We start from the raw sequence: 13,552 nt of genomic DNA on the forward strand, positions 1-13,552 counted from the left end.
ACCTATAGCTGTCAGGGTTTGGAGCTGATTTTCATTCTCCTGTCCTGTGCATTTGCACAGAGCTGCATCCCAATCTACAGAATTTTACTAGATCTGTGATTTTGGAGTAATCCTGTTTCATTACACATGTCCCTAGTACTGTATTCCTCTCAAGTGTCAGGTTAGAACTTGAGTCAAGATCATGGGTTCAAACCCCACTTCAGGCATTGGTGCACATCATGCAGGATGACACACATGGTCCAATACTGAGGGCGTGCTGCATTGCTGGGTGTTTTGTAAAACTGATGTATAACAGACCCCCACCCCCCTCTCAGCTGTTCGTGAGATTTTTCTGTGTGAATGGCTGCCACGTTTATCTTTGTGGCAATGTGATTGTAATTGCAAAAGTCTGTAAGGGAAGTATTTCTGTGGGATATGATAAGCCATTATATAAATGCAGGCTTCTGTTCCCTCTTTTTCCTCTCCATACTGGAGATTTGAAGGATATTTGTCTTCCAACAGACCTGACTGATGATTGAATTCCTTTTTGCTGGGGTGAGGACTCATGGCTTTATTCACCATGTGTTGTGCCGTGCTGTTCATTACCACTGGCAGTACATGTGGCCTTGGTTTAAGGAAGAATGTAAATTGTTTCTGTGCTGGCCTTATCAAGCTGATTCACCTCGCAGCCCTGCACATCAAGAACAGACTGGCTCTTCACAGGGGAGGCCTGTAATGCCTTGTGCTTCACTGCCGAGTGTAATCCCAGACTGTCTGTTCTAATAACCATAGTCAGCATAAACCCAGTTTGTCAGCCTGGCTCTGTGTGATTTATCCTTTATTTGTGTAGCCAGTCTCACTGGAGATTATTTAATATATGTCAGGAGCTGTGTGGAATATACTCCGTCCAGTTGTGCCTTGCTTGATGCAAGTGCCACGGATCTGAATGAACTATGGGCCCAGTGTTACAATAATGTGTTGAGAAGCCACTCGTCACTGACTCAGCTTATAATGTCTGTAAACTGTGTTCTGAATAAGTCACAGCACCATTTTAAAACTGTTTTCTAAATAATCAGGCTCCCTCTGGTGGGTGATGTGTATAGCACAGCTTCTTTCTCCTACACTGTCCTGCTCAATAATGCTGCAGTTTCCCTTTGGTATCTGTATTAGGAGTTATTCTGATTGTTTTGCCAAAGGCTCAGTTTTAAGCGTATTGCCTGGTCTGGTACTGAACTGTATGTGCAAAGAAAGTTAGTTTGTGCTGATCTTAGCTGGGCACTACAATTTGTCTCTATTGATCTTGGTTTGCAAAGGGGAAATATCAGCCTGGTTCGCAGTCCTGATTCAGCAGCCAGTGCTGGGAAGTGTGTTCACGGGTAATGGGCTCTGCTCTGATGTCCTGGAGGTTGAAGAAAGTGTCTGCTCTGGGCTGAAGTACCAGAGGGGGCCAGCACCTTTTAGGATGGAAGAAAGATGAACTATCCTGATCACTTAGTCTGACAGACCACTGTCGGTGTGTGAGTTTAAATTGTACTATCCTCCCTAAGCCTCACCCACTGGTGCCATTTCCCCCTTGGTCTAGCACTTTGGCATGGACACCATTGATCTCACTAACCTCAGATTATAAGGGTGAGAAAGTAGCTTCTACTTTCTTCAAAATGAAGAAATGGAGCAGTGGATCTGTGCAGCCTGCTCAATGTGGGGTAAATATGGGACCTCGTGTTTTAGAGAGTGCATTTGTTGGCTGCAAGCTCTTTCATCTGATTAAGTTGGTGCCTGGTGACCTATGCACCAGCCAAGGGTTTTGAGCCATGTATGGATTATGTTGATTGTGGCAGTGTCGCTGTTTCTCATCACAGGAGTGCCCACCACTGCAGGAAGCTGGAAGCCCATGCACTGTGCTGTTGCTGTGTTTGCTGAACCCCTGGGCACCTCCCAAAGTCCATACACAGCGTGGATTCGCTGGCCAGTGGGAAATAGATTCACTGTGACTGGTGTCTCTGCCAATTGGAATATGAGTACCAGTATCCTCATGCTTAATGTGTACGTTTGCTGAAATTTAACATGGAGAGAAAATAAATGAATGCTGGAATAGTCTTTCTCTGAGTTAAAAAGTGTCCAATAGCAGATGGGTGATATATGTAGTTCTACAGTTACTGATGTGGAGTAATAATACAAGAGAAATATTTATTTATTTATATACAAACAAATTGTATTGATTTTAGCTGGCTGACCTTGTATAAATTTAGAGTGAGTCAGGCAGTGGTAGCAAGATTTGTTTTTACCATCGGTCACTTATCCTTGCTCCAAAGTGGGGTCACCCATCAGCAATCAAAAGCAACAGCTGCTGATATCCCCCCTCCCACTTCGCAGTGGTGCTGAGGTCAGTTGTTGTCATTCCCCCAACCCCCATCACTACTTCTCTTCCCACACTGCCCCCCCCCCCCTCCCCCCCACCCCACTCAAGCTCTGCTAATGTATTGCAGGTGAAGAAATGTATTGCAGGTGAGGACCAGCCACTCCCCATGCAGGAGGTGACTGAAGTGATGAAGAGCTCTCCGACTGGTGTCGGGAGCAACTTGGTGCTGTTTAGCTCCAAGTTGCTCCCGACACCAGTCGGAGAGCTCTTCATCACTTCAGTCACCTCCTGCATGGGGAGTGGCTGGTCCTCACCTGCAGTGACATGGCTCAGAGCCTGAATGCCCCCCTCACAGGAGCTCCAGGTGAAGAAGTGCCTGTCAGCACTGTGCTCCAGCCTCTCTGTACTCTTTCCTCAGAACAGAGACCCTCATACACCATTCATCCCACCCCTCCAATGACCTCTTGCCTCTTCTCCTTCCCATAGCCACCCCCACCCCGCCCAGTACTACTTTGGTTTTTGCACTGGTTCCATTGCCCGAAATGTAGCGAAGAAACTTGCTGAAGAAAGAGGACTGTCGACACCCATAGTCGTGGCTAACAATTGTGCTTCTCTTTACTGATAAAACAGGTTGGATACACTTGGAAAAGATCCATGGCGGATTACAAAAGAAATATTAAAATCATTTCTCATTCTAGTAAAAGCAGTGAAGAGGAAAAGTACAAAATGTGTAATCTGGACAGTGTAGAAAACAGACCAGGCCAAGCCTGCGGGTAAAACTCACACTGGAATTGGGCTGTATAGAGAGAGCTCCCAGAGCCTGCGTGTATCGCTATTAACCTGGGGTTCACTCGTATCTCAGGGGGTCGCTAGGTGGGAGTGGGGAGTCTTTCCTCTTCTACTTTCTTCATTAAAAATTGTATTTGTTGGAAAATCGGGCAACAAACAGGCTGTCAGTGTTGACATTTGAACAGAGTGAAATGGAAAGGGTCTTCACTTTACTCTTCTCTTTCCTCCTGTTTTCTGTTTCTTCAACAATAGTTCATCGCTGAATCTTCAGTTCTGAAAAGGGACCCGATTCGGCAATTACCTTGTCTTTCTGACGACAGAGGCTGACTTGCCACCTTTTTGTTTCCAGTATTTTTTTTTATCTGCACCTGATCTTTGTAATCATTCCGCTCGGCCCCTTGAACTCTTCCCACTCTGCCATCTGAGCACATCATTCTCACAGATTGGATGACACATCATTTGCTGCCATCTGTAATTTCCACAATCCACCCCTGCCACCTTGCAAGCTGGTCCTCCACAAACAGTACATGGAGTTAACATACAGATCAGCCACTATCTCATTGATAGTGGAATAGGCCCAAAGGGCTAAATGGCCGATTCCTGCTCCTCTGTTTCTACTCACTGCTTTAGGCAGGATGAATGCTGGAAAATATGGCTTTTTTTTTTCTGTTTAGTGGATCTTTCACAGGGCCTCCTTAAACTGTATGTCTTGCCTCAGGAACACAGGACTTCCACCCAGCAGGCTTTGCATATTACCTATGCACTTGTAGGGTACACACCCTCAGTTTCAACTCGGGAGGTCATTGTACTGAGGGAGAGGGTGTGATTACCAGTGACACTCTACGAGCTACATGCAGGGCAATAAGCTGAAATTGTACTACTTTAAATCTGTAACTCTATGTAATGCTGTGAGATACTACTTTATATACTACCTGAATCCTAACTTTAGCACTTCCTTCCAAGGTGGATACCAGATTGCAATTCACAATTTTATAAAACTCTCAAACGCGTAGCGCACCCCAGGTTAACACAGCAAGCTCGTGTCACAAAACATTATACCAAAAGGGAATGCTCCCGTAACCTGATGCTGGGATTAAAGGCAGATTACACCAGACAGACAGCATTTGTGCTCTAGAATAGTCAGGTGGGGGTTAGTCCATAGATGGGGAGGGGGTTGTGTGTGCATGTGTGTAGAGGTGTGAGATTAAGCATGGACCAAGTACAGATGCTCCCTTTAAGAGGTTACCCACACATGCAGACTCTGACATTACAACAGTGACTACACTCTCTTTTTAAAAAAAAAAGTACGTAATTGTTTGTAAAGCGCTTTGGGATGTCCTGGTGTCCTGAACTGCGCTATATAAATGCAAGTCTTTTTTGAACAGTTTCCACACAGGATTCGCAGTGTCGGATAACCAAGTCTAAAAAAAAGTCAACAAGAAACCAGGGATGAAGCCAGAATAAGTGTCATCAGGCTTATGTTCTAAAAGTCTGAAGTTTGTTGAAGGTAGGAAGATGAAAGAAGGAATGAGTTCTGTCACGATTGTAGGGTGTGAGTGTCCCCTGCAGAGTCTCACTTAGCTTTAAAACCGTTCTCTAGACATAACAGGAATGAGAGATTCAACACTAAATAACGGTCCAAAAACTTTTTCGGACACACTATGGAGCCCTGGGATGGAGTGGATTGGAGGAGAGTCAATACAATCACACCATGCTAATTTAAAGACAAAAAAAAGTTTGACAGAATTGAGAAACATTTAACAGCTGGTGAAGCAGCTGGTACTGAGTCCCAGGGAGTGATCTTTCCTTCAAGAGGCAAACAAGCCAGATGCTCACCTCAAGCTGTTCCCTGGGAACTCAGCCTGCTGGGCAAGCTGCCGAGGTGACTGAGAGTGACATTTAACAGAATCGTGTCTGTCCAGCAGGCCTCTGGTTCACACACAGCTACTTATGGATAGTGACTGGAAAGTACTTCCAGCTTTGCGTGCAGTTCACAGCAGCAAAGTATGTTCCAGTTAAAGAAGCTGGTCCCAGCCCTGTGCTGTTAATGGCAATGATGGCCCAACCTGTAAATACTAAACAAAGCTTTGATGCCTCCCTAGGCAAACTGATATCTTGCACAGGCAAAACTGGTCCCACAAATTGTCCGGACAAGCTCAAGGAACTCTGCTTATGGAGAATGTTGAATGGGAATCTGAAGGCAGCAATAGTTTGGGTCAAACTACAGGCTACAGTAACCTCTGCTTAGCTAAGTGCTATGGTTAGGAAACCACCCCCCTCTGCCAGCTCGCGTGGACTCATGGGCCTAAAACTGACTTGACAGATATGTTCCCCAATACAGATGCTGCCCAATTTTCACTTCCATTTACTTTTCTTGGAAACAACCATCGCGATGACTTCCATAACAGGTGGCTGATTTGCAATGCAGCAGGAAGTTGAGAATTTGACTCCTGGTCCACTATAGCTGATGGGGGGGGTTTGGGACCAGGATCGCATCCTGTGATACGACATCATTACCCACAAGCTTTGCATCATTTCAGTTCTCTGTTTTTGTTGAGTTGTGGGTCCTAATCCCTCTTTCTGCACAACCACCCCGGTAAGTTACATTTGTAGCATTAGCAGTTCATTCATGCTCAGTGGTGTTGATCACAGAGCAAAGCCCTCACACACACACTCAAAATGACTTCCTTAGATGAGATATTCACCTTTTGATCAGACTGTTATTGAATATTATTCCACAGAGGCCTAGTATTGGCCACAAAGCAGGCAGAGAGAGAGAATTCCAGGGAGTTTAGCCTTGGACAATTCCTGTCTCTTCATGGCCACTCACAGAATGGGAAAGAGCTCTGGGGGTGGGGGTGGGGATGGGGTAAGAATAGGGAGAAAAATAATTCACACCCTTAAAGAAAATCAATTTTAACATATTTATGTCAATGTGCATATGACTTATGACATACTTGAGTCACATGCCATACACCCAGACAGGGTCAGCTGTGCTCAGTGTCTGACAAGCCCCTCAGCCAGGGTTAACATTGTTTATTGACATTCCCCTCGGGCACGGTCAGCAGTGTTCACTGACATACCCCTCGGGCACGGTCAGCAGTGTTCACTGACATACCCCTCGGGCACGGTCAGCAGTGTTCACTGACATACCCTGTAGGCAGGGCCGGCAGTGTTCGCTGACGCAGTGTTCAATGACATACCCCTCGGGCACGGTCGGCAGTGTTCACTGACATACCCCTCGGGCACGGTTGGCAGTGTTCACTGACATACCCTGCAGGTAGGGCCGGCAGTGTACCTGCTGACAGTTTGAGGATTCCATTAATGAAAAGCGAAGATGAAATTTAAAATGACGTTGCAAAAGTTTGCACTATAGTGCACAGACCATCTGATACACCATAAACACTCAGTGCTGCAAGCAGAAGGAGGGGTTTGGAGTGGAGCTTAGTCCCAGTAACCTGATGTTGGAGCAGTGGGGACCAGGCAGGTCTGATTATCAGCCCACATCTGGTGACCAGACTAAAGCCAGGACAGTTCCCTACCTCCACCACCACCCTCACCCATCATGCTCCATCCATCCTAGAACTCTTCTGTTAGAAATGGCACTGCTGGTCACAATTCCGCAGTCCACAAAGTGAAGCTCAATGTTTTCCTCTTCACACTGCTGACTTGGCCTGAGGGGTTTGTCTTGTGACTCAAATATAGAACAGGGCACATGACATTAAAACCTGGACCAACAATGAGGGCAGGGTGAGGTCACTGCGATTAGAGCAACAATCGACAGAATGGTTGGCAGATAATTGCATTTGCCTGATTGCTGCTGGATTTAAATATATATATATATGTATGTATGTATATATATGTGTGTGTGTGTGTGTGTATATATATATATATATATATATATATATATATACCACACACACACCTTCAGAGGTGGGACATGCACTAACAGTGTCAGGAATGGGACACACACTAACACCTAAGGTGTCATTGCCACGTAGCCATGCTCATTGAAAGGCAAAAAAAGTGACAGATTCCTTGAAAGTTATACAAAGGATTATGCAAAAAGAACAAACACATTCACAGACTGGTCACAAACTACGTTGTGCTAGGCATTTAGAAAAAAGAGAGAACACCCCAAGAATGGCACTAGTCCAAGGCAGTGAGGAATATCTAAGTCATTTTTGCTCTCCACTGTTGTGGGAGTGCACAGCAAGGCCTCAGCCTTCTGGAGTACAGCATGGAAATAACCATCTTTGATCATTGCCCACAACACCACCTTCTAAATAATGTCTACAGACAAATCAAGTGGGAGGCCTCGGCCAAGGTCTGGTCAGGTGTCATCCTTCCCTGTGCACCTGAAAAACAAGCCACCATTGTTGCTACACAGATAACACTTTCCCGAGTGGTTTGCTGTCTCCCAAAGTCAAGGGTCCTCCTCTCCAGTTGCTACCGAGAGACGCATAGCCACGGCCAGATGATCAGTCAGGCCGGCCAGCTGGGTGACGAAGCTGTACTCTTCCACTTCCTGCACATAAACAGACAACAGGTGTTAGTGATGCATCGATTAACAAATGTCACAACCTCTGTAGATTTTTACCTCTTATTGGCACCTCATTCTTTACTACTTGATGCCCCAGTTACATTTTTGGGTCTTTTTAGTTTATATATTTTAACACTTTTTACAACATTGTTGCCTTGGGCCCCAGGGGTTTTGACGACATCTCAGATAGTTACTTAGAACAAACGGAAAAACTTTGTATAAATTGCTTCAGCTACTGGATCTATCCTTGAAAAGCAGTTGAGCATCACATCATCAGACCTTAAGTAATGAGTAAATTATTGAACAATAAGTGAACTAGTGAATGTATGAGAGGAGAATGAATGAACAGAAATATTTTATCCAGCTTGTTATGATCTGCAGTGCACTGTCTGAAAGGGTGGTGGAAGTAGATTGCTTGGCAACTTTCAAAAGGAAATGGATATATACTTGAAAAGGAACACCATTACAGGGTTTGGGGAAAGAGCAGTGAGACTAATTGGATAACTCTTTCAAAGAGTTGTCACAGGCACAATGGGCTGAATGGCTTGCTTCTCTGCTGTAAGATTCTGATATATATTTATAATCAATAGACTAAGCAGCTCCTGGAAAAAAAACAATAAGGGACCCAATCACTGGCCTAAGCTATTATTTTGTGCATTTGGTTTTTCTCTTTATCTACATTTCAACTGGGGTGCTAACTCTATCTTTTGTTGAACATTCTAAATTAACTCAATGATTTGGAGAACTGTTCTAGTGACTAACCGCTGACTATATTAAGGATTTTAGGTACACCCTCAGTTTTGCGTTTCCATCACATTTCTTGAGGGTTCTCATCTCTCCCTCTGACAGCCCTATCACTGTTACAGCGCCAGTAGGATTTCATGCTGCCATGTTCAGTACCTGTAGTTGTTCCCATGTCCAGATTCCTTTCTCTGCCCCGCACTGCCTTATCATGTTTTCCGTGAGAATTCTAGTGCACACCTCACCCATCCCTCCCTGCGCGATCATAGAATGATATAGCTCCAAAGGAGGTCATTTGACCCAAAACCAGCGCTTTGAAAGAGATCCAATTAGTCCCACTCCCCTGTCCTTTCCCCAAAGTCTGTGGAATTCTTTCTTATTCCACCATGGGATGATCATGGGATGTTCACTGCATCTCCTAATGTCCTTGTCAAGTGGGGGAGGACCACGCGAACCGTACCACTTTCCAGTCAGCGTTGAGGCCTTCCTCAGAGTATAGCACGTAGTCGATCCTCCGCCCACAGCTCTTCAGCGGTACCTTGCTCCCCTTCTGAGAAGATCCGTGGTTTTTGCTGTTGGAGAAGACCAGGTACTCCCTGCGCCCCTCTTCGCTCTCCAGCACCCTGTGAAGAAGGTGAAAGGTTATGGTTTAGTCTGATCTCTTGTCTCACTTGGGTTTTCTCCCAGACTGACATTGCCATTGAACTTATCATAGTTGGACAGGCAGGAGGAACCTAGGACAATTGATTTATTTGTCCAGTACGGTTCACCCTAGAACATGTTCAATATTCATGGCCAAGTAGCAGCGTGTGGGTCTCGAGTGTTATTGCGTCAAGTCTGCAGCCTCTGCTAATAGCCCCCGGGATCCTGCCAATCAGAAAGCCAGGCACAACATAATGAAGGAACAACAACAGTCACTGCTGGTATGGTCAGTGTGGGGGCTGTTAGAGTGGTAGTTGTCAGTGAAGTCAATGCAGGAGCTGATCCACTGATCACTGGCAGTCATATTTTTGTCAATGTGCCAACAGAAGGATTTGTGGATCAATTTATATTACAATGATGTTAAGTTTGAATCACAGGAAATAAACTCCCAGCAACAGGCAAGTTCTGTATCTGGGACACCAGGTGAAGGAATTAACTGCTTGAAGTCATGGGGACAATTGGCATATTCCAGAGAGTTTTCATCTATAATGTTGGATTGGGTCCATTCATTGAACAGAGCAGGAGGCCTAGTCAAACAGGGGGAGGGTTCCTTATTCAAGTTAGCAACATGATTGGCAACTTAAGTCAATCCTCAACATAAAGAACTGGCTTCCTCTGTGGCTGGAAAAAAAGCAGCATGAGATTGAAAATGTTAGTGAGGCAGAGAACTCCCTCTTTACGTAATTGCCAGCCAATTCAGCAGTACTGTGAATTAAGGGCAAAGCTTACAGATTTATTATTTTTGATGTTCTGCAGAACATTAGGGAATAAGTAACGCTCACTGAAAATGGTTTTCTGTGCAGCTGTGTATCTCGTGAAATAAACTCGTTTGTTGGATTGCAGTTGGCCTTATCTGACTAAGGTTTATCTTCCTACCTTCCGCAAGAGAGGAGAAACACACATGGGGACTCTGAGGGATTATACTATCTGGGGTACAGAGAGCGGTATATGTGCTACAGCCCCGGGTCACATAATCGTGTAACTAGATATCGGGCAGTAAATGTATTCTCATTATAAGGGACGTGAGGCCTACTAACCTAAGAGACTGTCTAGTACAGACCCAAAATTTACAACAGCTTGTCACAGTCACAATGTGGTCAATCATCACTCACTGTTGGTTTGATCAGTACAGGAACTGATAGAGAGGTCACTGTTACTGGGGGCAGTACAGGAACTGATACAGTGTTCGGTCGGAACAGGAACTGATGCAGTGGTCACTGACAGTGTGTCCTGTAAAGGAACTGATGCAGTGACTACTGTTAGTGTGGTCAGTATAGGAACTGATACAGTGTGGTCAGTACAGGAACTGATGCAATGGTCACTGATACAGAACCACAAAGGTAATAATCTCTGGATTATGTCCTGAGCCATTAGCAAATTGGCATAGGGTAAATAAAATCAGAGAGTTGAATGCGTGGCTCAAAGATTGGTGTGGGAGAACAGGGTTTCAGTTCATGGGGCACTGGCACCAGTACTGGGGAAAGAGGGAGCTGTTCGGTTGGGACAGGCTTCACTTGAACCGAGCTGGGAACAGTGTCCTGGCGAATTGAATAATTAGGATTGTAGAGAGGGCTTTAAAAAGGAGGGGGTTCAGGTGAGGGAAAATTTAGAAAGTTTAAGAGAAAAGACAAGGCAAAAGTGCAGGGTAGCGATATGGGTAATGATAACCAGAGTATGACAGGAAGAGACAGAGCGAACAAACATAACAGTGCACCAGCAAATAGGGTCAGAGTAGGGGAAAATGGTAAAAAGACAGAATTAAAGGCTCTTTATCTGAATGCACGAAGCATTCGTAACAAGATAGGTGAATTGATGGCACAAATTGAAATAAATGGGTACGATATGATAACCATTGCAGAGACTTGGTTACAAGGTGACCAAGGCTGAGAACGGAATATTCAAGGGTATTTGACATTTCCAAAGGATAGAAGAAAGGAAAAGGAAGTGGGATAGCTCTGATAATAAAGGATGAAATCAGGACAGTAATGAGAAATGATATTGGCTCAAAAGATCAAGATCTTGACTCCGTTTGGGTGGAAATAAGAATAGCAAGGGAAAGAAGTCACTGGTGGGAGTAGTTTATGGGCCCCTTAATAGTACCTACACTGCAGGATAGGGTATAAATTAAGAAACAATGGGGGCTTGTAAGAAAAGTACTGCAATAATCATGGGCGATTTTAACCTTCATATAGCGGACAAATCAAATTGACAGAGGTAGCCTTGAGGATGAGTTCATAGAGAGTATTCGGGACAGTTTCTTATAACAATGCATTGTAGAACCAACCAGGGAACAGGCTATTTTAGACTTGGTAATGTGTAATGAGACAGGATTAATTAATGATCTCATAGTAATCGATCCTCTCCGGAAGTGTGATCAGAACATGATAGAATTTCACATTCATTTTGAAGTTGAGAAATGTGGGTCTGAAACGAGTGTCTTAAACTTAAATAAAGGCAATTACGAAGGCATGAAGATCGAGTTGGCTAAAGTGGACTGGGAAAATAGGTTAAAAAATAAGACGATATTAAGCAGTGTCAGACATTTAAGGAGATAGTTCCTAACTCTCAACAAAGATATATTCCATTGAGAAAGAAAGACTCTACGAGAAGGATGAACCATCCGTGGCTAATTAAGGAAGTTAAGGATGGTATCAAGTTTGAAAGAAAAGGCAGACAATTCTGCAACGATTAGTGGTAGGCCAGAAGATTGGGAAAAAATTAAAAACCAGCAAAGGATGACTAAAAAAAATAAAGAGGGAGAAATTAGAATATGAGAGTAAACTAGCCAGAAATATAAAAACCGACAGTAAGAGCTTCTGTTAGTATATAAAAAGGAAGAGAGTAGCTAAAGTCCCTTAGAGGATGAGACTGGGGCATTGATAATGGGAAACAAAGAAATGACAGCGACTTTGAACAAATATTTTGTATTTGTTTTCCTGGTTGAAGGTACTAAAAGCATCCCAATAATAGAAAAGTGGGGGGGGGGCAAAAGGGAGGAAGGAATTTAAAACAATCACTGAGTAGAGAAAAAGTACTAGGAACATTAATGGGACTAAAGGCTGGCAAGACCCCTGGACCTGATGGCCTGCATCCTAGTGGCTTGAAAGAAGTGGCTGTAGAGATAATGGATGAATTGGTTGTAATTTTTCCAAAATTCCCCGGATTTTGGAAAGGTTAGAGCGGATTGAAAAACCTCAAAAGCAATGTCCCTATTCAAGAAAGGAGGCAGACAAAAAGCAGGAAACTATAAGCCAGTTAGCCTAACATCTGCCATTGGAAAAATCTATTATTAAGGAAGCAGTAACAGAACATTTTAAAAAATCATAATACAATCAAGCAGAGTCAACATGGTTTTATGAAAGGGAAATCGTATTTGACAAATTTATTAGAATTCTTTGAGGATGTAACAAGCAGGGTGGATAAAGGGGAACCAGTCGATGCAGTGTGTTTGGATTTCCAAAAGGGATCGATAAGGTGCCACATAAAAGGCTACTATGCACGATGAGAGCTCATGGTGTTAGGGATAATATATTTGTATGGATAGAGGATTGGCTAATTAACAGGAAACGGAGAGTCAGGATAAACGGGTCATTTTCAGGTTGGAAAACTGTAACTAGTGGGGTGCCACAGGGATCAGTGCTGGGGCCTCAATTATTTACAATTTATATTAATAACTTGAATGATGGGCCAGAGTGTATTGTAGCCAAATTTGCTGGTGATACAAAGATAGGTGGGAAAGCAAGTTGCGAGGAGGAAACAGAGTCTACAAAGGGATAGGGTTAGAGAGTGAGCAAAAATTTGGCAGCTGGAGTATAATGTGGGAAAATGTGAGGTTATCTACTTTGGTAGGAAGAATAGAAAAGCAAAATATTATTTAGAAGGAAAGAGACTGCAGAATGCTGTGGTACAGAGGGATCTGGGTATCCTTGTACATGAATCAAAAATGTTAGTATGCAGGTTCAGCAAGTAATTAGAAAGGCAAATGAAATGTTGCCCTTTATTGAAAGGGGGACGGAGTATAAAAGTAGGGATGTCTTGCAACAACTGTACAGGATGTTGGTGAGACAACTGTGTACAGTTTTGGTCTCCTTAGTTAAGGAGGGATATACTTGTATTGGAGGCAGTTCAGAGAAGGTTCACTAGGTTGATTCCTGGAATAAAGGGTTGTCTTCTGAGGAATGGTTGAGCAGGTTGGATCTATACTCATTGGAGTTTAGAAGAATGAGAGATGATCTTATTGAAATATACAAGATTCTGAGGGGGCTTGACAGGATAGATACTGAGAGGATGTTTCTTCCTAATGGGGGAATCTAGAACTAGGGGCATAGTTTCAGCATAAGGGGTCTCCCATTTAAGACAGAAATGAGGAGGAATTTTTTTCTCGCAGGGTTGTTAATCTTTGGATATCTGTTCCCCAGAAAGCAGTGGAGGCTGAGTCA

General features: G+C 43.9%; 1 protein-coding gene across 2 annotated transcripts in view; it reads right to left on the minus strand.

Annotated features, from left to right (window-relative positions):
- Positions 1-2,928: 2,928 nt before the first annotated feature.
- Positions 2,929-13,552, minus strand: part of smpd3 (sphingomyelin phosphodiesterase 3) — a 365,842-nt gene continuing 355,218 nt past the window's right edge. For both annotated transcript variants that reach the window (XM_068049661.1, XM_068049662.1), the window contains 2 exons: positions 8,872-9,034; positions 2,929-7,655 (listed from right to left, as the gene is read on the minus strand). In XM_068049661.1, coding sequence (XP_067905762.1) covers positions 7,554-7,655; positions 8,872-9,034 — 265 coding nt within the window. In that variant the 3' untranslated portion in view covers positions 2,929-7,553. The remainder of the gene's footprint in view (positions 7,656-8,871; positions 9,035-13,552) is intronic.

The sequence above is a fragment of the Heterodontus francisci genome, chromosome 17, assembly GCF_036365525.1.
Source record: "Heterodontus francisci isolate sHetFra1 chromosome 17, sHetFra1.hap1, whole genome shotgun sequence".
Classification (NCBI taxonomy): Eukaryota; Metazoa; Chordata; class Chondrichthyes; order Heterodontiformes; family Heterodontidae; genus Heterodontus; species Heterodontus francisci.